At 34.7% G+C, this 26,369-nt stretch overlaps 1 protein-coding gene across 2 annotated transcripts in view; it reads left to right on the forward strand.

The window, feature by feature from the left end:
* The first annotated feature begins 11,111 nt into the window (after window positions 1-11,111).
* Window positions 11,112-26,369, forward strand: part of LOC119037468 (cadherin-10) — a 79,295-nt gene continuing 64,037 nt past the window's right edge. For both annotated transcript variants that reach the window (XM_037129667.2, XM_037129668.2), the window contains exon 1: window positions 11,112-11,387. In XM_037129667.2, the coding sequence (XP_036985562.2) occupies window positions 11,157-11,387 (231 nt within the window). In that variant the 5' untranslated portion in view covers window positions 11,112-11,156. The remainder of the gene's footprint in view (window positions 11,388-26,369) is intronic.

The raw sequence follows: 26,369 nt of genomic DNA on the forward strand, positions 1-26,369 counted from the left end.
TTTAAAAAAGCAGTTATGTTTTAATGTTTCATCATCTACTGAAACTGGCTGCAATACAATATAAGTTCTGGAAGTGATCAGTGGACTGTGCTTAAAAGGGTGAATATATGTGTTTTTTATATATTTTTATTTTTATTTTTATTTTTTATAATTAATTTTATTTAGTTATTTTTCAAGTACAGTTTTTTGTCTATTTTTCCCATCCCAGCCTCCCCTACCCCTTGCTCCCCACCTCCCTCCCATTTCCACCCCCCCTTAGTTCTCGTCCCTGTGTCCTTCCTATTTGTTCCTCCAAATCCCTCCCCCTTTTTCCCCTTAACTTCCCTTCCTTCTCCCCTCTGGTCACTATCCCCTTGTTCTCTATTTCAGTGTCTTTGTTTTTTTTTTCTGCTTGCTTGTTTGTTTTGTTGTTTAGCTTCCTGTTAAAGGTGAGATCATATGGTATTTGTCTTTCAGCAGCACCTGGCCTATTTCACTCAGCATAATGCTTTCCAGTTCCATCCATGCTGTTACAAAGGGTAGTAGCTCCTTCTTTCTCTCTGCAGCATAGAATTCCATTGTGTATATGTACCACAATTTTTTGATCCATTCATTTACTGATGGGCACCTAGGTTGCTTCCAACTCTTGGCTATTGTAAATTGTGCTGCTATGAACATTGTGGTGCATAGGTTCTTTGATATTGATGTTTTAGGATTCTTAGGATATAATCCCAGCAGTGGAATTGCTGGGTCAAAAGGCAGGTTGATTTTTATTTTTCTGAGAAAATTCCATACTGTTTTCCACAATGGTTGTACCAGTCTGCAATACCACCAACAGTGAACTAAGGACCCCCTTTCCCCACAACCTCTCCAACATTTGTTGTTTGTTGCTTTGTTTATGATAGCCATCCTGACCGGTGTAAAGTGGTATCTCATTGTGGTTTTAATTTGCATCTCTCTGATAGCTAACGATATTGAGCATCTCTTCATGTGTCTCTGAATGTTCTGTATGTCCTCCTTGGAGAAGTGTTTGTTCAAGACCTTTTCCCATTTTTTAATTGGGTTGGGTGTCTTCTTAGAGTGGAATCATGTAAGTTCTTTGTATATTTTGGAGTTTAAACCTTTGTCTGAGGTATCATTGGCAAATATGTTTTCCCATACAGTTGGTTGTCTTGCTAATTTAATACTGTTTTCTTTAGCCATGCAGAAGCTTTTTATTTTGATGAGATCCCATTTGTTTATTCTTTCCTTTACATTCCTTGCTCTAGGGGACATATCAGTAAAGAAGTTGCTGCGTGAAATATCTGAGATTTTCTTGCCAATGTTCTCCTCTAGGACTTTAATGGTGTCACGACTTACATTTAAGCCTTTTATCCACCTTGAATTTATTTTGGTGTATGGTGTAAGTCTGTGCTCAAGTTACATTTTTTTGCATGTAGCTGTCCAGTTCTCCCAACACCATTTGAAATCTTAAAGGCATACAGGAGGCTTTCATTCTAGAAAAATGTCTACTAGCACTTGAGACATATTCATTCATTGTGACTGTTTATTCTCATTCTGTAGTTGACCTACAGAAGAAATAAGTGAAAAAACTCAGCCTTAATATACTTAATTTTTTTGATGCACCCCACCCCACCTCCCCACCCACATGTATCAAAGATTCCATCTTTCTAGGTGGTAGTAGGAGGCAAGAAAAAAGTTAAAAGGCTCTCAAATGGAAACTCAAGTTATATAATACTTCCTTTGATGCACACACACAGAGTAATAAAAGAATGCCTTTCCCCAAGATGCAGAATGCATGTTAAAGGCCTTGTTAAGAGGTCAGGATATAGCATCACGTGGTAAGTATCCTCATGAAGGAATTTGGAATCATGTCTACATGGATAGACAGTGTACTGATAATCCAAGTGAGCTACCAAATAGCTCTCTGCTTGAAATAGTAGTTTGCAGTTAACAGAGTGAATGGCATTTTATTGATTGTATCTCAATCCAGATTTGTACCTTGCACTGATCCTAAACCACCACACTGTTATAAAATGATGTGTTTTTCTACTTCTGATAGTGTTTGTGACTAAATAGAAGTCCACTATGCAATTGTTTAGACACCAATCCATACTCTCCTTTAATGTCTGAATACTTATAAATCCCACTACCTCCAGAACTGTAGATTTTTGTTGTGTATCTGTGTGTGTTGTTCTACTATACCAGATTTGAGCACTAAGTGATTTAGTAAATCAGCTTTATAAACTCGAATACCTTCTTAAGTTTCAAAATAATTACAGGTCATGATTTTCCCATTACTGTTTGAACTACAAAACAATGTCAGATACACATACATGAAAACCAACATTTTTTTTAACCTAGGTGGTCATAGAATCTGCCACATGAGAGATTGGAGTTGTATTTCATCAGGGTCCCACAGGCCTAGCAGGGGATTGGCAGTGTGAGGGCGAGGACCGAGTGTGAAGTTCGTGTGAGGGTAGGGGGAGATACCACTTATTGTAAACATACCTTTGAAGAACACTTTAAAAATCTATTTATATTAACTAATTTACAACCTTAACCATAACCGGCTTTCCCTCCAAACGCACAATTCTTAGAAAAAGAAAACTTAGCTATGGAATCTTTGTTCTCAAGGGGACTTGATAACAAATTTATACTTAAAATTCAGCATGTCAGTGATATGTTTCAAGTTGGAAGCTGTCCATGGCATTTACATGTCTAAACACATTTTCATTAATGTTTTTAATATATATTTTTTGCTCAGAACATTACCATAGGTGTCCACATATTTCTGTGGTCTGAATTCCCCACTTCCAATGGGTCCATCTTACTTGTGCTCAGCAAACTGGAAGCTAGCCAGGATTTTCTAGGTGAGAGCATTAAAGTGTACGTTGGAACAATAATAACTTTGATTCAGTGTGAAGTTATGCAGGACATTTCAGAACAGTGAACAAGGAATGTGGTGTCCTGGGTTATATTTCTGGTCATAACACTGTTTGAGCACATCACCTAACATTACTTTTGAATCTGTTTTCTTCAATCTTAGGTTAAGTTATAGGATAAAAAGTTTACTTCAGAAGCTCATCTTAAAGATACATGATCTTTAAAGATATGTGTGCTGCTAAAGTCAGGATCAATTTAACTGTTAGGCAGAGTAAGCCCTGAGCTTATGGCTCTGCATACTTAAGGCAGGGGCCCGTGAGAATGTTTTAATATCTTTAAAAATCAGAGGAAATAAGTAAGCTTTGAGCTCAAAGGTGATGCCTTAATATATAACATTCACGTTTGTATTTGTATGAATGCAGTTGCGAAACATTTTCTGTTGTTTTATCAAGGAAAAAGCCCAGGAAGGCCAACTGCCGAGGGCCTGTGAGAGTCCTCACACAGCTCTGTCCAAGAGAAAATTGTGGCTGAAGGGCTGGGTGATTTGGACTCCACCTGGTAACAAAACTGGGCCTAAATTTAGGTTTGAGCTTAGTCTTGGTAGATTGTGTCATACAATCAAAGACAAATTAGTTTCCATTTGCAAATGCATATGCTCTTTGTATCTCCCCTGAGCTTTGCACAATCTTTTCCCTGTTAATGGCACATTACATACTCATGATCCATTATTCCAACTCATGGACCACAATTCCATCCTATTGTGTTGGCAGACCTCAGTTTAACTCCTTTATTTCTTCACTTATTTGCATACAACATGCACACACAGAGACAAAATAGTAATCCTCCTCTTCTTACCTGAAAGTTAACTAGCACACAGTTTCCCTGCAAAAGATTTTTCAGACCATGCATGTTTGCATTAGGTCATCTCTTTACACCGTTAATGCTTAGCGGTTGAGAACTATTTGTTTTGTTCACGTTTGAAAGCTTCCTTAGCTGCATGCATGGCACACAGGCAGTGCTGAGATCACACTGCTGAGAGAACAGGGCTGAGCCTGGGCACCCATCCACAGGATGAAAAGTCTGAAGGCACCGCACTGGAAAAATCACACACACTCAAGCAACAATGGGCAAGTGGTTCATATTACAATGTAGCTTACTTCTCGTAGTATTTGTAAAGTGAATAGTATGTTGTAGAGTCAGGAGTCTGTACTTAGGTATTGATACCTTTAAAAATAAAAAAAATAGACAATAATGAAAGAAAATCCTCGTATTGTCTTTTTATTTTAAAAGAAAACTGATGAAAAATTTATTTAACATTGAACTAAGCATTATGAAAAATAGGAAATAAGTTACAATCTAGTCCCTTTCTGCCCTCAAGGATATGAAATTTAACTAACACAATACTATTCTGATTTTATTTTCAGCTTCAGACTTTAGGAATTAATCCTTTTTTAGGTAATGGGCTTTACATAGAGATAAGATGGACTATGTACAAATGGGCTTTTTAGTATTGTGTGAGTATTGGAACATAATTAGAATTAAAAATTAGTGCTGATAAAACTTTCTGCCTCTTTTACTTAATCCTGACCATCCCATCAATGCATGCCACAAAGATGGCTTGTGATTACTGTGCTTATTCTTGTATAATAACTATATTTATACTTCTAAAGAGATTTTTAATGACCTGTAATATATCCACATCTGTGCCTTTTCCATTTTTCACATTGGGGTGTCTTGCATATTTTTGCCCTTTCAGGTATAACAGCAACAGCAAATTATACAATCCAGTTAATCCCATTTTAGTGCATGTTCTACACACTCACACAGTAAAGCACTCAAGAACGAATAGTGATTGTTCACACACTACTTAATAGTATATGCACAGAAGTTCTCCCTGCAAGTAATTTGAATGGAATTGATCTCTCACAAGTTCTTTCAGCTGTGGATATTTTGCCTTGACATTTCTACTAGTAATACATTAAGTGAGAAATGACACCCCATCCTGAGTAGGGGAACCTAATAAAACCTCTGTCTTCCCATTTCTTCATTCAGTGCTTTCCAGAAGCAGTTCAAGCCCTTGATCATGGGAAATAGGGTACCAGATGGCTTTCATTCTAACGTCTTTAACTTAGGAGACCATTCTTGCTGAGAGTATCCCTGCTACCAATTTCCATGTAATGAAATCAATCCTGGCTACAGTAGCGGGAAACTTCCTGGAGCAGCAGGTGTAATGTCACAGCTGTATTAACACTGCTAACTTGACTGTGGATCAGGTTACATCTGGGACTGTGACACTCACTGCTGACATTTAAAAAGGCTGCTGAGAGAGTAGCAAGAACACTGGGGTGCCATTCTTTAACTTATTAGAGGAATCTTAGAGAAAATGGCCACACCAAGCTATGTGCCTCACTCATTAGTGCTTTTCTTTACCACTGCCATGTGCTGTATCTACCCACCACCCCAAATGTATACGGGCTATATTTATTTGGTTTTGTAAATTATCATGTTAAGATGTTAGCATAGAGGATTACTGCAGAAATATATTACTGCTTTGTGTGCAGGTCACATTTGTGGAGAATAAAATTAATTTCAAATGGTCTTGCTTGGAGGGGAATTTTAATCTGAAAAGAATAGCAAGGATCAGAGCATTATAGAATTCTCTTCATTGGAAATGACATTAGCAATATGTGATAACATCAGAAACTAGCAAAACTTAGTTTTGTGCATTTTATTCAACAATGGTGCATTGATACCAATCTGACTAATGCTTCCTGTGAGTTACGTCATGTTACATATAAATAGGATTTAAGTATATAATAGGGCAAGTGGTCCTCCACACATCGTTGTGCTTTTTTATGGAAATGAACCAAATTTCCTTCTAGTTAAAATATTTGAGAAAGAATAACAATATTTAATCCAAATTAAAAAAATATTCATTGAACACTAGAAGCAAATCCCAATATTAGCAACTTTGGATGTAAGACACAAGACCCAGCTTTAAACTCACAGTCTAAACAGAGGTTCATATGCAAATGCATACTTAAAACAGAGTGATAAATATTAAATGTAGAATTATATATTTGCTATGAGATTAGGGCACAGTAGGTAATATGTAATGAACTCCTGGAAAATATAATCAAGCATATGGAGTCACATTATTGGAGTCCTTAGTGGAATGCTCTGATTCAATTATGTCACATGGTGCTTTATACTAGAGGCATAAAATGGTATCAGCACATAAAAGGAAGTATTTAATATGCACAGGCTCATTTTAATTGTATAAACACACCTGAAAAATGTACCTTTATTTCTCACGGTTGAAATTCATTAGGCTGTATTGGTGCTGTGAAACTCTAAAAGGATTAAAATTGTTCATCCATAGAAGCTTGGGTTTGGGCTCAGTAATCATTAGCATTTTCTATTATGATTATAAATGGTAAAATTAAAGAAAAAAAGCTGGCACATTAAGATCTTAATCAACATAATCAACTGACTGAAGAATGACTAATTCCTTTTATTATCCAAGGGTGTATTGTAGCTTAATTGATCACCTGTGATGTGTGGAGAGTTTATTAGTAAGTGAGGTGTGTCAAAATGCCTATTATATTATATCTGTGATCTACTGTCCTTGCCTTTTTATGTAAAAGATTAGTGCATTATGGGAAAAACAATGGTTATGCTAAGTATTTCAGAATATGAAATAAATATTTCAGATAATGAAATCTCTGTGACTATAAAATAAAATAAAATTCAGTGAGACAAATTATTTTAAACGTACACAGAAAGGAAATTGCAGTGTGTAGTATAAGCAAGAGAATAACGAAGGTAGAAGAATCAGAAAGATTGTTCTGGTTAAAAAAATTCTGGACAAAAGGGACTATTGACGAATAATGTTCTCACCTCCCACATCAGTCACCTAATATTTTATTTTCCTGTGGGTGGGATAGGCCACATACCTGAAATGTGAGTCACAAAACTGGAAAATGTTGTAAACACACTCCAGCGATGTTTTAAGTTTGGAGAGGTCTCCATCTTGCAATTCAAAGTGTCATCCAGACTCTGGCATTATAGGGAAGCTCATTGAAATGCACAATTTTGGACCCCACCCCAGGCTTACTGAATGAGAACACGGATGATTAGCAAGAGTCCCAGAAGATGTGAATATATATTAACGTTTGACAAACACTGAACTTAAAGGTATTAAGGGAATGTGGAGTGCTAAAGGGGTGGTTTAATAATTGTTTGACTTTGTGTATATTGAATTGCTTTTGAGACTAAAATAAGAAAATGTGGTTTGGAAAGGATTTCTTGAAATAAAATTTATTTACTGGAAATGACATTATAAAATTGTATTAATTTTCTTCATTTTTATTCCAGGACATATTTTAAATATAGTCTCAAACCACTTGATTCTTTCTAATTATTATTCTGTTTTGCAATTTCAAACAAGTAATCTCCCTAACATAATGTTTTCATACGCTAAAATTTCACTTTTACTTTTTACCACAAGTAGTCAAGCATATTTCGAACAATTTTTTTCTAAACATAATTATCTAATTAAAAAAAGGTTTACTGACACCTGCATACACATAACAATGTGCTGTTCTCTAGTGAGGGAAATTCTATGAACTATAATCACATAGACATGATTTGGAATTATATGTTAATGTGAAGCAAATCTATACATATAAGAAGTTACATGTCAGGCTTGAAATTAAAAAAGGAAGTATGTAGAATATTTTTTTAAATCATCTTGTTTCAGATGCAATGAACTAAAGGTTCAGATTTAACTTCCCTGTAGTAGACATGTTTAAAATTTTTAATTGATTTGGTTTTGATGAAGTGGGTTTTGAAAATTAATTTACCTAATACCCTGTAGGATATATTTTAAATAAGAAAGATTGAGGTTAAGAAAACCTGTTAGTAGATACTGTACACTCTTTTGCATAAAATGGTGATGATTTAAAGTAATGTAGTGGGACATATAATAAGAAAAAAAGAGCTGACAACCAAGAAAAAGAAGAAAAAAATTCAAGGGATGGATTGACTAATGATGTAATAGGTCTACTTGGTTAAATGGAAGTATCAGAGATGTTTTGTATTTTGAGTTGGGTAACTGGAAGAATTACTTGTGGTATTCATAATAAAGGCACATTGTTTTGAAAAGGCTGACCAATAGGCTTCTAGCTACAGAGCATGCACCAAGGAAAAATTAACATAGGGCAAATATTGTTGGTTTGTTCCACTATTATCTTTTCTTTCTCTCTTTCTTTCTTTCTTTCTTTCTTTCTTTCTTTCTTTCTTTCTTTCTTTCTTTCTTTCTTTCTTTCTTTCTTTCTTTCTTTCTTTCTGTGTTGATTAGTTGTTCCTTTTTTATAGCAATTTTAGATTTTCAAGAAAATTGAGAAGATGCAGAGATTTTTTGTATATCACTGCCTGGCACATGCATAGTCTCTCTCTTTATCAACATTACTCATCAGAATGGCACTTTAAAAAAAATCAGTGAACATACATTGCCATATTATAATCAGTCAAAGTCCATAGTTTACCTTGGAGTTCAGTCTTGGTGTTGTACATTCTATGGGTTTGGACTAACATGTGAGGATGAATGTAATGGTTTTTGAGGATTCCACTGATATATCTCGCTCAGAGTCTTCGGCCATGTCCGGTCTACTAATGACTCTATTTTAGGCATTCTTCACGTCTGTTATATGTCTTTTTTTTAACTCTAGCATTTGTTTTTAAGTCTTTCTTAGGATTTTCATGTCTCTGCTTACATTGTCCATCTGTTCTTGCATGCTGTCTCTTCATTAGAATCCTGAGCATGTTTCTCATAGTTGCTTTAAATCCCCAGTCTGATAATTCCAGCAACATTACTATGTCTGGTCTGATGCTTCCTCTTCCTTTTCAATTTGTGCATTTTGCCTTTTGGTTTACCTTGTAATTTTTTTCTTGATAGCCAGACATGATGTACAGGTAAATGGGAGTGCTGTATATATAGTTGCTGACAAATATTTTAAAATAAAAAGGGATGAAATAAGAACTGTTGCTTCAATAACTTTTAAAGATTTTATAGAAGACAGAAGATACCCTGACTCTCCACTAAGAGTAAGTGGAGAGTTACACAAACTCTCCACTAACTCTTAGGAACAGTGTAAGTTTATAGAAAATAGCATCTAATGTGTCCTAAAAAGGCTTCATAAAAGACAAACATCATTTTGGTAAATATTCCTATTCCTTAGAATCCAATCAGTGTGAGTGTATATAAAGTCAGTGCTTCGTGATGGAAAACTGTTTTATGCATCAGATGATTTCTATACTCCAAGCACCGTATCTCACGGTGCAGTTTAATACAGTTTTCCTCTGTCATGGGGTCCGCTTCACATGCCGTGGAGACCTCCGCTACCACTTAACACATTCAAGAGAAATGCTGCCTCACCATTAATCTTATTTCTAAAGCATGTTTACATTAGTCTGTAAATTTTCTTAATAATAAAACAAAAGAGTTTATAGGTTGTTTACGAATCACTATGGATCAAAGCGTCAATGTCAATGCTGGAATACTGAGAACGCATTGTCCTGCTGGAGAAGTAGAACTCAGTTTTTCTGGTCCCCTATCATATCCTGAAATAAAATTCATGCTTAACAGAAAACAAAACCAAATTGAACCCAAGTTGAAAAATTTAAAGTAAAAAAATGGCATTTGAACAATAATATAAATGAACAATAAAATAAAGTATAATTTTAAAATATGTATTTTTGTACATAAATGTTGTGGCATAACTACAAAAGGAAGTGTGGCGTTCAGATATTTGAATCAACTGACCATTCATTCATTCATTCATTCATTCAATCAAAGTGTTTATTGAGTACCTACTAGGTACAATATTCTGTTCTAGGCACTGTGAAAACTGTAGCAAAGTATAGAGCAAAACTCCCTTACGTTATGGAATTATACAGATAGACAGAATACATAAACAACAAGTAAATAAAGCACATATGGTATATGGGTATACATAACATATTGATTGTGGTTTCAAGAAATACCTGAAGGAAATAAGCGGACTACTGAAGCTGATATCTATAGGGAAAAGGGAATGAGTAACAAGGTCCTGGTTGGGGAGCAAAACATATGATATATGTTTCAGGGTGAAGTAAAAAGAATACTTTGGCTGGAAAGGCCAAATTTGGGGGAATAATGTGGAGGATTAAAATAAAACATGAGGTCAGAGAAGTGACCAGCTCTTATGAAGCCACGTACAGAATTGTAGATCTTTGTCAGACCTTGGGTTTTAATCAAAGTGAGATGAATAGTCATTGGAGTATTTTGTGCATAGAAGTGACACAGTCTGACTGACATTTTAATGACAGTACCTGGGATATTTTGTTGAGAAAACAAGCCCAGGAAGGGAGGTGGAGAGCAGTCAAGAGCATCACAGAGATCTAGACCTGGGCAGCAGCAGTGGGTGCAGATAGAAGCGAACAAATTTCCCAAACACTCCTATATGGTTAAATTATTCTAGACAATAGTATTACTTACATTACAATTTGATTTGCTGTATAGTGATTTAATTATCTATTATAGGAAATGCTAGTAGTTTCACGGACTGAAATATGGGGAAGAGAGGAGAGATCTTTAGCCAAAAGCACTCCAACTTTGGTTTCATTTTCTACTTGTTCTAGCAAGATTAAATTTGAGGAAGTGGTGCCACTGTTTAAAAAAAAAACATTTGCATGTAACATTGCATTGCACAACAGACGCATGTTTCCCATAGTTAATTTACATTACCATTTACTTTTAATGTTTTAATTTGTTAAGCTACTCTGGAAAAATTGATATGCAAAATTAACTACATTTTTACTGTGTGTAGATATTATAATTCCTGAAAAGTTAAAGTGCCAAAACATAAAAAGAAATGAAAACTTAATGTGTCCCTTCTTTAAAATGTGTTTGAAAGAAATTATTTACCATTATCTTTTTTAAATTGAAGACATGTTACTAGACAAATAATAGATCTCAGAATTACTCATTATTTTATATAAAAGAGGAAAATAAATATTTTAGTTGCTATTACTCATTAATCTTTGTCACATTAAGTTTAAAGCGAAGCGTAACATTCATAATGTTGTCAACTGACATTTTTTTATTTGTTTGTTTGTTTGAAGCTTTTGGAAACATGTCAAAAACATTGATGAAATGTTGGAAACCAGTTGAAACACAGTAAAATTCAACTCAGTAAAACAGGACTACTTTCTCTTCATCCACGTTGTGAATTTTCAAGAAGTGAACTATGACAATATATCAATTTTTACTACCATTTCTACTCTGGGTGTGCCTGCCACATTTCTGTTCTCCAGAGATAATGTTCAGAAGGACTCCTGTGCCTCAGCAGAGAATATTAGGTCCACGCGTACCTAGAAGTGATGGCAAAATTCTGCACCGTCAAAAACGTGGTTGGATGTGGAATCAATTTTTCTTACTGGAGGAATATACGGGATCTGATTATCAGTATGTAGGCAAGGTAAGTCTGTAGTAAAATGGCAAATATTTACATTCTTTCCTTGTGTGTTTTATTAAGGATACGTTGAAGGACATCAAAACCAACACTTATAAATTTGATTCTCTCAATATTTTCACAATATTTTATTTACTTATTTTTAGAGAGGGGAAGGTAGGGAGAAGAATGGGAGAGGAGCATCAATGTGTGGTTGCCTCTTGAGCACCCCCCATGTGGACCTGGCCCACAACCCACGCATGTGCTCTAGACTGGGAATCAAACTGGCAACTCTTTGGTTCAGTGGCCAGCACTCAATCCACTGTGCCGAACCAGGCAGGGCATGATTCTCCCAATATTTCTAAAGCAACTTTTGTTTATGGAATACACATTATAATTTGCAAAACTGTAGAATTAATGAATGTAGCATGATAAGTATAGGAATTGATTTACTAGAATTCTGTCCACTGGTTCATGGATTAAAGAAGTATTAAAAATTGCAAATTTAGATTTTTTAGCTAGAAATCAATGATAGTGAGAAAACTATGTCAATGCATATACATATATAAATAAATAAATAAAATAAAGTTTGCATAGCTGTTGACTTTAGTAAAGAAGAAAAAACATGTTTAAAAGTTGTTTAACATGCTGCAGAATGAGAAAACAAATATAAATATATGACCTAGGGCCCCCAAATTTCTTATTTATAAGAAAACATTTCCTGATGTTAGTGTTATTTATTTTGCTGAAGTCCCAAAATGGATACATTCATATAAAGGAAAAATAAATAGGAGGACAAACAGGCAAAAAATAGTTTATTATAATATGATGTGTACAGAAATGAATTATCATTCTATTTAATTATAAAAGTTAGCAAAGAAAATTATTTATCATTGGGGATGATATGAAAAGTGAGACATAAAAGTGCTATAATAATAAATGCTTCTATAAACTAGGTTGTATTAATTTCTAATTTTATTGACTGGCAGAATCTACTTGATGGTATATAACGTCTTAAGAAAAAAGTTACTTTAATAGTTAAGTTTATTATTTTTATGGACAGTCTATAAAAATATGTCAAAGAAAGGAGAGAAGTTGAACACAGCAACAAAAAAGAAAACAGATATAATCACATTAACACTATAAAATGATGATAGATACATTATGTCTTGGTGACTTTTGCATTAACCTAAACTTTAATAGCTTAATTCAAATAATTACAACTGTGCTAAAAGTTTTTGTTGTAAGAAAATTATTTTTGGAGGATAGAAGCTTATTAATTTTAAAATACTTTGGTATATATTTTTCATGTTTCAATTATTTTATTTGTTTTAAGAGTTTAGTAATATGGGAAAATGTCATTAAAGGTTAAATCTCGTGTTGACTATTAAGAAAAAATAGATAGCGATATTATCAGAAATAATGCAGGAGCAGGCATCACTGGCTTCATGTGATTGAATGACTAAGATCACAAGGTCAAAGTAAATTTCAGGGTTGCTGAAATGGGCAAGTTTTAGTTTATGAAACCAACCACATGAAAACATAGAAACCTGAACCATAGAAACTAAATAGTTTCCTTTGCTTCTTCCTGGACATGGTAATGATTTGCTTATTTGCATGTGTTTTTCTGCATCAAATCCTTAATGAGGATTTAGTAAATGTTCATAAATTGAATTATCATTACATTATATATCTTCTCATGATATTCAAGGTACTTCTTATGTACTTTCATTTGTTGTCTCTCCAAGAGTGTGATCACCTTGAAATCAAGAACATTTTTGCTCTTTGTCTCTAGCTGTCAGAGTAGAGCTCATTATTTAGTGGATTGAATTGACCTGATTTGTATTGAATTGAATTCCCAGAGTCATCTGATACCACTTGGTTCTCGGTAGGGAAAACTAGTCTACAATTTTAAATCACTTTGGGCAACTAAAGCTGGTAAATACTTCATATTTATGTATCTTGATACACAACTCAATTTGTATTCTTTGTTACTCTGCTTTCAAAAAGCAAATCAGAAAACTCCTTAATGATGGCAGGCATAAAGAATTTATAAAATGCATTCACCAGTTTTTTTTTCTATATGGTATATGCTAAACTATTAGATTAACAGAAATACATTAGATGCTGTAGCTTTAATGTACACAGTGCATATATCTAGCTTATATTTCAAGTCCATTTTTATTTCTATCACTTATTTGTAACAGTTTCACACCTTTGAAATATTTTAAAATTTCTCATCTATAGTATAGTATATACTTATATTAATTACTTATTAATTACTTATTATTAAGTACTTATATTGCATTAATAACACACAATTAAAAGCTTTATTTTAAATATAAACATTAATTTGTATAAGCTAAAAATGGAATGTGGGATATATAATATTTTAATAGATATACATTGTAATGAGCATAAGTTGAGGCTGACATATTTCTGCATGAAGTATAAGAAAATTTAAAATCCTCCAGATATTCTTTTCAACATTACTTCTAATGAATTTATTACATTCGTTCTCTTTTTAGGAATTTTCCTTCCAATCTGTGCCTCTTTTAGTGTAGCCATGTGCTGTAGTAGATGTAAGTGATTTAATGTCTCAAGGTTAGGTTAGACGTAGGAGTGATGCATGTCCCAATCACTATATAGGCAGGTAGTGACAGACACCATTGTCCTGAGAAACATCTGTCGGGCTCTGAACAGGGCCAGTGGAGAGAATTATACTGGTGGACTAAGGGCAAGACTGAATGGCTTATGCATGAGGGGGGGAAATTTAAAAATACCAAAAAATGAGCCAACCAAATCCTATAAAGAATGAATGATATATAACTTCTCAGATAAAAACCCTTTCCTTCTTAAAGTGTTAAAGCAAAGGACGAAACCCTTACTTCTCATTGGATTATAGCAGAAAAAAAGCTAGGGAAAGGATATAATGGCCAATCAGAAGACAGAAGATGTAACCTCGTTTCTGCCACTAATTTTTTTGTCAGTAGTTAAATCAACTATCATCTCTTGTCCTTCATTTTCTCATCTATGAAATCAAAGTGCATTATTATGTTAGTGGTTTTATATATATATATGTATATATATGTATATATATACATACTTAACATATATTATGTATTTAATATATGTTCTTTATGTGAATATATATTCTTAGTATATTCTTATATATATTCTCAATGTATATCATATGTATAGAGTATACAAGTATTTAAAACCTATTTAAGAAAATAAAGGAAGTGAAGAGAGAGACACACACACAAAGAGGAAGAAAGCCCAGGGGCTGAACTGCCACTCTGCCACAACTGTTACTGAGACACCAAGCCAGTACTGAACTCAAGCATTAATCTTTGTTCAGTGTTCAATGACAAAAAAGCAGTGTATCTAAATTCCATGAAGTACATTCTAAAGCAGTGTTCTAAGTTATTGTTTTTTTGGCAAGATAATCACAAAATTGCTCTTTAAGAAATTTCTTACTGGGTAATACCTGCTCCCCTTCCAAAGCAGTGGGCTTCAAAGTTGGACTTCAAACATTCCACTTTGCACTGTTTTCATATTGCAGACCTTATGTAAAACATACTTAAAATTCCCAGTTTAAGATTTGAGAAACATTATCATTATAAATGATTTTTAAATAATGTCTTTTTACATGTAGCTTGTAATTACAGGTCCCCATCACCTGATTCAATTATGCTGGATAGATCATTTAAAATTTTTAGGCTTGCAACTATTCAAATAGATAAGTATGACATAAGGCTAGACACTCTTGAGTTTACTTTTGTCTATAATAAATGTAAAGCTCTGAGTGAATTACCAGTTTTATTTACTACACACAATTTGTTTGCATTTATATAATTATTTTCAAGGAGAGAAAAGCATGTTAAAAATAGATTTTAAATCAAAACCAAAGATTGATAAAAATTCCCAAACACCCTAAAATTAATAATATAATTAGGGCACAATAAACCTGATTCTGAGTTGGCACAGTAAATTAATTTTCTCAAGGAAGTAAACACATAATACATATTTTTAAATAACTTGGGAACTGTCTATATTTTTTTGATGTAATGAGAACATGCACAATCCAGAGATGTGAAACATATTCATGGGGCCTCTGAACCATCAGGCCTAATATCATCTCATTGATGTCATCCAAATACAAAATACATATGGCACATACCTTCTTAATCTGTTGCTTATAATTCTTGCAGAGCTCTCAGTTGTTCATTATTGAAAAGTCAAAACCATGTTTAATTATTTAATTTCATATCCTTTTCATTGAAGTACTGATGTCTTCCAGCAGCTGGATCAGTCAAGGTTGCTTTTTATTTTAGCAGGTTAAAAACAGTGTAGACATTTATAGCTCTCCTTTCCTCACATTGTTACCTGAGCTGCCCTTCTACCCTGGGGTACATGGACCCCCATAGTTCACAATGGCTTTCTCCTTCCATACTTCACATGTATAACCCAAGATGAAACTTCGTGCTCTTTCTTGAGTAGCCTGTGGAACCCTGTTCCTGAAAATCTAACTACTTTTGTATGAACAGGCATCTTGCTGGTCAGTCGACTTTCAAATACTTCATTTTGTACTTTCTGACTCTAAACTGTCCCGTTATTGAAAATGAGGAAATGAGTCATACATTTTCTGGTTTATCTCAATACTATGCCTTTAGGGTTGTCATGTTTGCCCACATATCCCTGAAATGAACATGATGACCTGAATCAAAATGCTACAGATCAGTGGTTTTGACCAAGGATGATTTTGTCCCCCAGGGGACATTTGACTATGTCTGGAGACATTTTTGGTCATCACAACCTGGGAAGTGGGATGCTGCTGACACCTTTGACAGACATGAGGGATGCTGTTAAAACTCCTACAATGCACAAGACAGATACTTCTATAAAATCATCTGATTCTAAATGTCAGTAGTGCGAAGATTGAAAAACCCTGCCCTAGACCTCCTGAGTTTGTTACTGACTTCTTCATTTTCCTCAAGAGCTTGATTTTACTTCTCTCAGCATTCTTGCTTCTATATCTGCTCTCAATTATAATCATGTTTCTTCCCTTCCAAGTTGCCATTAGTATTTGCTGTGGCTGCCATGGATTTCTCTCAAGAGCAGCTCTCCACATTCTGTTTAATCCTTAAGACATGCATTTGGCCACTTGAATCACCCTTTCGTGCACATTTTTGGGTCTCCTATGCCCACTGTTAGTGAAGTATTTGTTCAGTTGCTCAACTAATATCTAAAAGACTTTCTAGGTACTTCTCTGGCATTATGTATGCAGTAGTGAAAATATAATTTCTATGCCCACAAAGTACTGCCTTTAAGAAGAGAAAGAAAGAAATAAGGGTAACAACAAATTTGGGGGCTGTTTTGCCTCAGATATAGTAGGCTCCAAAAGCCAAGAGCAAAACAGTCAGTGCAAGTCTTCCATATTCTGTTTCTGAGGTACTTGCGAGTAAAGTGTAAATGAAGTCATTTTGGGATTTGCATTACATGAATGGATGTCATTAAATGTTGAGATTGGAAATTCAAGGTATAGGCTTCGATTTTTTTAAATTTATTGTTCATTTCTTTGAAAGTGTTTTAATTTAAATTTATTTTTCAATTATAATTGACATTCGGTATCATTCTGTATGAGTTCGAGGTGTACATTTTAATGGTTAGACAAGCTTATACTTTAAAAAGTGATCCCTCAATATGTCAAGTACCTACCAGTCACCATACATAGTTATTAGAATATTATTGACCGTATCCCCTGTGTTGTACTTTACATTCCCATGACTATTTTGTAAGTACCAATTTGTGCTTCTTAATTCTCTGACCTCTTTCTCACCCAGTCTCTCTATTGCCTCCCTTTTGGCAACCATCATTCTTTGTACCATGAGTCTATTTCAATTCTGTTTATTTTTTTCTTCAGCTTTTACATATAAGTGAAGCTATATGGTACTTGTCTTTCTCTGACTGACTTATTTAACCAGCATAATATTCTCAAGGCCTATCTGTGCTCTTACAATGGAAGATTCCAATCTTTTTTTATGTCTGAGTAATATTCCATTTTATATGTGTGTTAACACATTTTTTATCCATTTGTCAATTGATGGGCACTTGGGCTGGTTTTATATTTTGGCTATTGTAAATTATGCTACAATAAATAGTGTTTTATGTTTTTTAAGGTACATATTCAGAAGTGAAATCACTGGATCATAAAGCATTCCCATTTTTAATTTTTTGAGTGACCTCCATACCGTTTTCCTTAGGGGCTACACCAATCTGCATATCCCATCAACAAGTACATGAGGCTTCCCCTTTCTCCACATCATGACCAACATGTGTTTATTGATTAATTGATGGTAGCCATTCTGACAGATATGAAGTAATATCTCATTGTGGCTTTAATATACATTTTTCCGATGATTAGTGACATTGAAAATCTTTTCATATGTCTATTGGCCATTTGTATGTCCTCTTTGGAGAAGTAAAAGGGAGAGAGAGCAGATATTAAATTACATCTACATGGTAATTAATATATGACAAATGATGAAAGAACATATAATGGGGTAAAGACAGCTTATTCCATAAATAGTATTGAGAAAAACTGGACAGATACATGAAAAAAGTAAAACTAGACCATCTTCTTACACTACCAGAAAAACTCAAAATGGTCTTAAGACTTAACTGTGAGATTCCAAACCATACAAATCCTAGATGAAAATGTATGCAGAAAAATTTTAGACATTTCTCTTAGCAATATTTTTTCTGGTATATCTCTTCACAAAAGGGAAACCAGAAAAATAAACAAATGAGACTACATCAAAATAAAAAGCTTTTGCACAGTCAAGGAAACCATCCACAAAACAAAAAGACAACCTGCTGAATGAGAGAAGATATTTGCCAATAATACATCTGATAACAGGTTAACATGCAAAATATAAAATGAACTCACACAATGCAATACCAAAAGAAAAAAATAATTCAAATAAAAATTGGCAGAGGTGCTGGAAGGGGGTTTTCATGGACAATCCTTCATATAGAAGGGATCTCGGAAAATTTCTAGAGACACAATCTCCCAGAAAATGTGAAAACATGATCCATGAGAGAATAACCCAACTTTAAACATTCACAAATTCCAGAAATACCAACTGTGCCAAATATATTAGAGTGTATCACTTCTGCTCTTAATATGAATGGAAGTCTAACCTGGCTACAGCAGGGTAAGGAGGAGTACATTGGAGCGAGGGTGGGGAGAAGCAGCTGCCCTGACCTTCCCACTGCAGTCTTCTTAGGGTGAACTAGATCTCCAGTGGGTATCCAAGAAACCTCATGTTATATGAGAGTTCGGAGTGATGGATACACCCACTTGGGTATTTTAAAAACTGTAATTTTGTTGAAACAAAAATTCTGAGGCAACTTATTTTAAAATCCCAACATGACCAAAAACAAAAACAAAATAACAAATCAATTTAGCTGCTCACACACAGACCTTATTTTAGTGGTGGGATTGGGGTAGGAGGGGTGTTGGTGTACCATTATTTTCTATTTGAAGGCAATTAATTACAGTTATAAAAAGAATGGGGCATGGAATGAAAACATAGTAGGTAATTTTAGTTACAAAAAGTCCTCAGAGAAAATAATTAGGATGATTGTAGAGACCTTCCTGATGAGGAGATGTTTAAATATTTGGATGAATGTGGACTTTATTCACTCACAGGTAAAGACCACAAAATAATGTGAACCTGTGTGAGCATTTGCAGGCACTTTAACTAATCCCCAAATAAGAGATAATAACAACATTTTAAGATAGAAGCAAGCTTTGCAGAGCCCTGATGTTTTCCAGAAAGAACACCTCTTGGTTTTTGATTCTCTAAATGCACAACAATACTTATCATCTCCTTCCAAATAGTGATATTTTAGCCAGCAGGCATATAGGAAAAATATGCTTACATCCTAAATGCTTACTGTAATATTCAGGGAGATCTTGAGTTGCATTCCAGATACACTTGTAGAACTTCTTTTTTTAATGTTTTATTTATTTTAGAGAGTGGGGAAGGGAAGGAGAAAGAGTGGGAGAGAAACAGCAGTGTGTGGTTGCCTCTCATGTGTCCCCTATGGGGACCTGGCCTGCAACCCAGGCATGTGCCCTGACTGGGAATTGAACCAGCGCCCCTTTGCTCAATCCACTGACCTACACCAGCCAGGGCACACTTGTAGAACTTCCAAATCACTTACTGATGGTTTGAAGACAGCAAAGACTGTCAAAGAGAACAGCCATTAAGTGTTATAATCACTTTAAGAAATTTCCATTAAACTTTAAACAATCAGTTAACACTGATTTAAGCATTTTATATACTAACATATAGCATGTTAATCATATGTAGAGATTTTACTGTGTTTTAGTTACCTTTTAAGGAATTGGTTATGAGTTTGGGTATAATGTGCAAAAATCATATTTTTCCACTTAAAATTATGGACAATAGGCTCGCTGTTAGTATTTTAAGCAAAATGTCAAATATTGACAATTAAGAAAACAATATAAAAAAATTAAGTATGGGGTGCTCATAGAGAAATGATAACCACAATCATTCTTTTAGTTCTAAGTTCTTATGTGTAGTCGTGATAACGAATATTTGCTAAACTCTGTGATGAAGTTATTTGTGTACTATGATATGCAATATCAAGAGTATCATGTACATATGCAGTAAGTCCACTTCAGTGATAATAACCGAAACTGAGACATGCACAGCACCCAAACACATAACCACACTCCACTGGCCATACTGCGCTCTAGAGATTTGTGGCATGTCCGTTGAGTCCCCCGCTCCTCTCTTTCCTCCCTCGAATTACTAGCCCAGACAGGTTGTGAGTGTTTGCATCTTTTCTTTGCCATCACAGCCTTATCTCCTAGATTTCTCTTATAATCGCCATTTTTCTAATACCCTCCACCCACGAGCCTCTTTATCTCTTGTTTCTCTTTCTTCAGTCTGTCACATAACTCCTTTTAAAATTCACCCCCTTATGGTGTGCACTTTGAATTTTACTGGAGTATGTTTTTACAAAAAATAAGTATACATTTGTTTTTAAATGGCTATCATTTCTGTAGTTATAGGCCAATGAATTCACAAAAACTAGTAATAATTGGAAGTAGATAGAAGGACTAATAGCTGGAAGAAGATAGAAGGACTCCATAATAGTAGATAAATAATAATAAAACAATGACTCAAAGTTTCTCTTTGCCAGCTATGGCTGGTGTAGGTCAGTGGATTGAGCATGGACTGCGAACCAAAGGGTCATCAGTTTGATTCCCAATCAGAGCACATGCCTGGGTTGTGGGCCAGGTCCTCAGTAGGGTTATGCAAGATACAACCACACATTGATGTTTCTCTCCCACTCTTTCTCTTTCTCTTTCCCTCTTGGTAAAAATAAAGAAATACATAAATTTTTAAATAGTTTTTCTTTGCCAAATACATTTAGAAAAGTTTCCTTGTTATTTTAAAATGGTTACATTCAAATAAAATTTTAATCTACACTTAACCTATTGTTTTTCAAACATAAAACTTTTAAGATCTATATTTTATAATGAAGATTATATGAGAATCAACTAAACGCATTTTAGCAAAAACTCAAGATAAGTGTTTATAGAATGAAATGTATTAAATCACACATACTTTCTTTGCAGAAAGTATCTTAATATAATTTATCAGTAACAGGTATGTGTTTAATGTCCATGAAGCATGGGGAAATTGTTATTATGGTATTATGAATTTCTTCCAAAGCCCTCTTATTTTCCTTCTTAGAGACAATATATAATTACATATTGAATTAAATTTTGTCCCCATTGTACTGAAGAATAATGCTCTTTTCAGTAAAGAAAGTGAAAATATGAAATTATGTTACTGTGTTTGCTCATTAATGTCTCATTTGGTATATGTTCATATTCTTAGTTGCTTCTTATGAAGGCATGAATAGAAGAGGAAGAAATGCTTTAATAAGTTTTCTGAAGTCAGTTTTAAACTAACAGTTAAATAACAGTTAAATTTGAACAAGCATTTTATTAAGTAATATTATTTAATATTAGTATTTTATTGTATTCTAATTATGTTGCTAGTTGGATAACTGAATTCTATTGCTCCTGGTAATTGTAACTAAAAGTTAAAAAGAAAATCATGTAACCAGGTTGATGAACAGAATTTAGAAACAGAAACACTAATTTTGTTGGAATATAAAATACAAATTTTTGCTTCTCTTCTTAAACTTCTAATTGGCAACGGGCATTTTATATATATTTCAGATTCCCTCTACAGTACAATTGTTTTACTAACTTCACATTTAAAACTATACTTTATGCATTTATAGATTATTTAAACTTTTAACTTTAAAATGGTAAATTAAGATGTCAAATCTCAGCCCAGAATTAACTTTATTTTATTTGTAAAATGTCTAGTATGTGTGCCATGATAGACATTTATCTAGAGGAACATTTTGTGTTTTGGCCAACTAGCTTGAATTGCATCACTGGATTTCTCTGTTCAGTGGTGTCTTTTCCAAATATCCCCCGCAAAAATCTCCAAGAGCTATGAGTTTTTCAACTTTTCTTGACACCCATTTTATCACTATTTTGAGCCAGCATTCAAATCTAGTGGCAAATTTTGTTTGTATGTGTTTGTTTATCCTGAGTCCAGCGGGACAGAGGGATGGAGTTGGCAGTCATGAATGAGCTTCTGCCTCTGGGGTAGCTGAGCATTCTCTTCACTCTTTATTTCTTCTTGCATCTCAGAAATTCAATTAGGAATTGTTACATCCCGTCCTTGCGAGCAAGAAGGGTCGGAGACTGCTGGGTAGTCAGAGGTGTTTTATTGGCCAAAGTTTCAAAGTTTTACCTGCGCAGGGGCGAACTCTCGGGGTGCCTCCGGAGACACACGAGTGCCAAAGGCTGCAAATGAGAGTCGTGCCTGGCGCTTACAGGCTAGGGTTCTTTTTTTTTTTTTTTTTTTTTTTTTTCAGAGAGAGGGGAAGGAAAGGAGAAAGAGAGAGAGAGAAACATCAGTGTGTGGTTGCCTCTCATGTGTCCCCCACTGGGAACTGGCCTGCAACCCAGGCATGTGCCCTGACTGGGAGTCGAACCGCGATCGCATGGTTTGCAGGCCCGCGCTCAATCCGCTGAGCTACACTAGCCAGGGCGGGCTAGGGTTCTTATAGAAGCGAGCAAGCAAGCAACTTCCAGAAGCAAAAGGTGGCAGTTAGCTACTGGCTCAGGGGCTTATGCTAGGGCTCATGATCTTGCTGATGATTGGCTGGCAGGGCTCATGAACAGCTCGTGCTCAGGTTAGCCATTGGCCTAGGGGCTCATGCTAGGGGTAAAAATCCCCCCTCCCCCACTAACGGATGTTCCAAGAAGCTATCTGCTTAACTTCCTGGAACATTTGCCCGGGGGTGGGGGTGGGGGTGGGGGTGCAGTCCCCCCACCCAAGCTTGAGCAAGCAGCTAAGGTTGAACAAACAACTTAGTTTTCTTAAGACTATTTCCCTTAGCCCCTAACAGGAATCACTTGCTTTTGTTATAAAATGTGTCTTTATCAGTGTATGATGGAAATGTCATCTTCAGCTTTGTTCATCCGAAGGTATTTTAGGCATTATGTTAAAATTTTAATTCTTGTGGGTATGGAATTTAATAATAGAAGGCACGTCAGGTAACATTTTTCTCTCATGGATTATTAAAAGAATGTTGCTTCTGCAAAATCAGCCTATTTTCTCTGACTTCTTTCAAGTTTTTATTTTTGGGTTCCCTGGTTTACATATTTTCAATCTGGCTTAAAATGTTCATGAACTCCAGACTGTAGTCATAGCTTGTTGTGGTGAGTTGTGTTTTTCTTTTTACCTTCAGTTTATTGAGGCATCTTCTTTCTTTCATTTCTCTAGCTTTGCGTATAGTGAGATAATTTTCTCTGCAGCTTGAGCAACTGGCTTTATCTTTGGTCGTAAGTTGTATACCTGACACCCCAAGAGGACAATGTCCTGAAAAGAAGTTTTTCAATCTAAATGTATTTCATAAAAAACAACTTCATGATCTGCTGTTATACTTACTTAGTGATCTAGGTTTCTGCTTCTCATTAGATATTTTTCTGGCATCTTGTCTTTATCACTTTTATGGAACTTTTATTCATAGCTCTCCTTTTCATGGCTTTGGAGATCATTTCTTTTTAAGTGCTGAATGATACTTCCATTGTCAGGATTCACCAGAGTTGATATGTCCAGGCACTGGGACAGTTTCTGTCCCAGTCTGGTTTGTCCCCTGCACACAGCAGGAGACAGGAGTGCAAGGTAAGAGTTCTCTAAATGTGTGAGCATGGTATGAATATGGTGTGAATAGAGGCAAGATTGTTGGTTTGATTTTAATTCTTTGCAGCCAGCTCAAATTTAGAGGGTCTAGGACAAATCAAAATGTAGGTTTCTTATTTCTCTTAGTCTCAGACTAGCATGGCTTTCTGCAAATAATGACTTTTCTGTGACTCACTGGACCCTGCCATGTGTGTGCCAACACTGGTGCTCTCTTCTTCTGCTATCAGCCCACGTCGCCGTTCCCTTTCCCCTAACTAAGACGGTGTTGATTTTTTTCTTACCATGTGACAGTAAGTATTTAATCAAATCGAACCCAGACAACTTGTTTTTTAGATCGTCACCTCCGGGTGTCCTCTCTTAGTGTCTTTTCCTCTTGCTCCTTTAAAAGTCAGGGCGTGAGTAGCCTCAGGGTATCACTTGTTTTTTTTTTTTTTCAAAGACGTGTTTTTTTCTTTTGATCTCCTAAAATCCTTTGAGTCTTTTCAAGAAGAGGAAGAGGGAAACCTTCTCTATAGGTATATTTATTTTTTAACTGAGAGTGGTAAGGCCAATTTCAGCATTGTAAAGCTGTTTTCTGGATGTCCATAGGATGGTGGACTTTATTCCTCAAAATTAATTTTGATTTCTGGCCTAGCCAGTGCTCTAGGATAAAATCTTCAATAGCCATGCAGATGATGTTTTCTGAATACTAATTTAGTAAAAATATGAATTTTTGAACCAGAAAAACATTGCATAAATTTGAGTCTATCCTTTCCTGAATTTATTACTTTTTTGAGTGTCTTTATTTTTAAACTAGATGTAGCACTATTACACCGATGGAGCTTGCTGATGCCAGCTTGTAAATGCCCGGTGTTAAGTTTTCAGGATGTCGGCATGCCAGTTGATGCCATGGTGACAGTTTTAAATTGAGTACGGTGTGATAGTTACACCACAGGAATTGGCAGGGACTGCAAATCAGGACTCCTGCCTCTGAGAGCTAGTTGTAAATAATTTGCCAACTTACCACTGGATATTAGAATTTTTCCATGAAGCTATTGCTAAAATCGAATATAATAATTTATGGAATAAATATGTTTTTGGCATAATGTAAATACTCAATAAAAATTAATAATCTGTTCCCCTACTTGCCTTTCTGCTAATCTACTCTAACTAGTGTCTTAACTTCAGTCCTCGTGGGATTCCTTAATTGTTTCTTTATTGTTATACTGACCTTGACTCAAAACAATAATAATGCCTTCTTGACCTCTGACTTAATGTACTTTCCTGTCCCATTTTTCTCGGTTACATTTTTCTCTGAGGCATTTTCTTATGGCTGACCTTTGTGGCTTGTAACATTAATCAGTCTTTTAGTTTGCTGGAAGCAGTTCCTATTACTTTTACTTCCATTTTTTTTATCTTCAACATCTTAAAAATTTCCCCATTGCCTGTACAGTCTTCAAGGTTCATCATGAATCTTGCTATTAAATGCACAGAAGCCTATCAGTTATTTAATAATATATACTATATATACAATTCATAACTATTGAGATGCTGGTTATGGAGGAGGGATGTCACAATACAGTGAGGGATGACTGGTTCTCCCTCAAAACTTTTAAATTGGGTGTTTACTGATACCAATTTCCATTTTCACTAATATGAGACTTATAAAAGAAGGGATGAGTTAATGGACACTATTGCTTTTCTTTCTTCAGATCAAATTAGGAAAAAGCTATTAGGTAACAAAACTTTAGTAAAATAAGTACTAAACCAGGAGAACTTCAAAGGCAATAAATGCTGACACATTGTTCGTCTCACTCTGCAGAGTCTAGCCAGGTCAAAACCGCATTTGGAGGCCAGAATAATTTCAGAGCATTCACAAATGTACCTTGTTACTAACTGCTGACATTTAAATGGTGCTTATTTTTCTTTAAATTAGTACAGCTGTGATTGTATTTTTTTTTTACCAATTGCAACAATCAGAATCTTCAGTATTATTTTAAATGGAAATGATGTGAATGGAAAATCTTGTCTTGTTCTGACCTTACAGAGCAGTCGTTCTGCCTTTCCACAGATATTAACCACAGATGTTATGTAGAGTAAGTAGAAAATGATGTTTTGAATTTGTTTATAATGAAAAAAAACAGTTAATGCTCACCTTGGAGCAGTATATTTTAAGATGTGCTCAATCCCATGCTCTGTCACAATTATCAGTATGATTATGGGAAAATCATTTTATCCCTTGATTTTCTGGTTTCAACACAACTAAAAACAGAGTAGTTGAGTAGATTAAGTTGGAGACGGCATTATATACTTTACAGTTTGTATTTCTATATTGATATGGCTAATAAAAAGACAAGAAACAACAAATTCTACACTCAGGAAAAAAAGGAAAGGTAACTCTTGTCTTTAACCTTTCTCTATAAATCTCTTCAAGAAAAGTTTTTTTTTTAATTTTTGAGGTATAATTTTCATAAAACATGTTTCCTTCTAAAATTCTGAATATAGTTATATAAGTGTATATTTTTAAGTTTACATGAAAGACATTTTACTAAAGTAATTTTATTCTTCATCTTTTTCTAATTGACACCATCGGTATTTTAAAGATTATTTCTACTCAGCAAGTTTTTGATATAACTGGTCAACAGAGGCAGACTTTTGTTTATTTTGATACACAGTGGGAATAGATAGA

This window comes from Artibeus jamaicensis, unplaced genomic scaffold (genome assembly GCF_021234435.1).
Source record: "Artibeus jamaicensis isolate MK-2021 breed Jamaican fruit bat unplaced genomic scaffold, CSHL_Jam_final scaffold_369, whole genome shotgun sequence".
Lineage (NCBI taxonomy): Eukaryota > Metazoa > Chordata > Mammalia > Chiroptera > Phyllostomidae > Artibeus > Artibeus jamaicensis.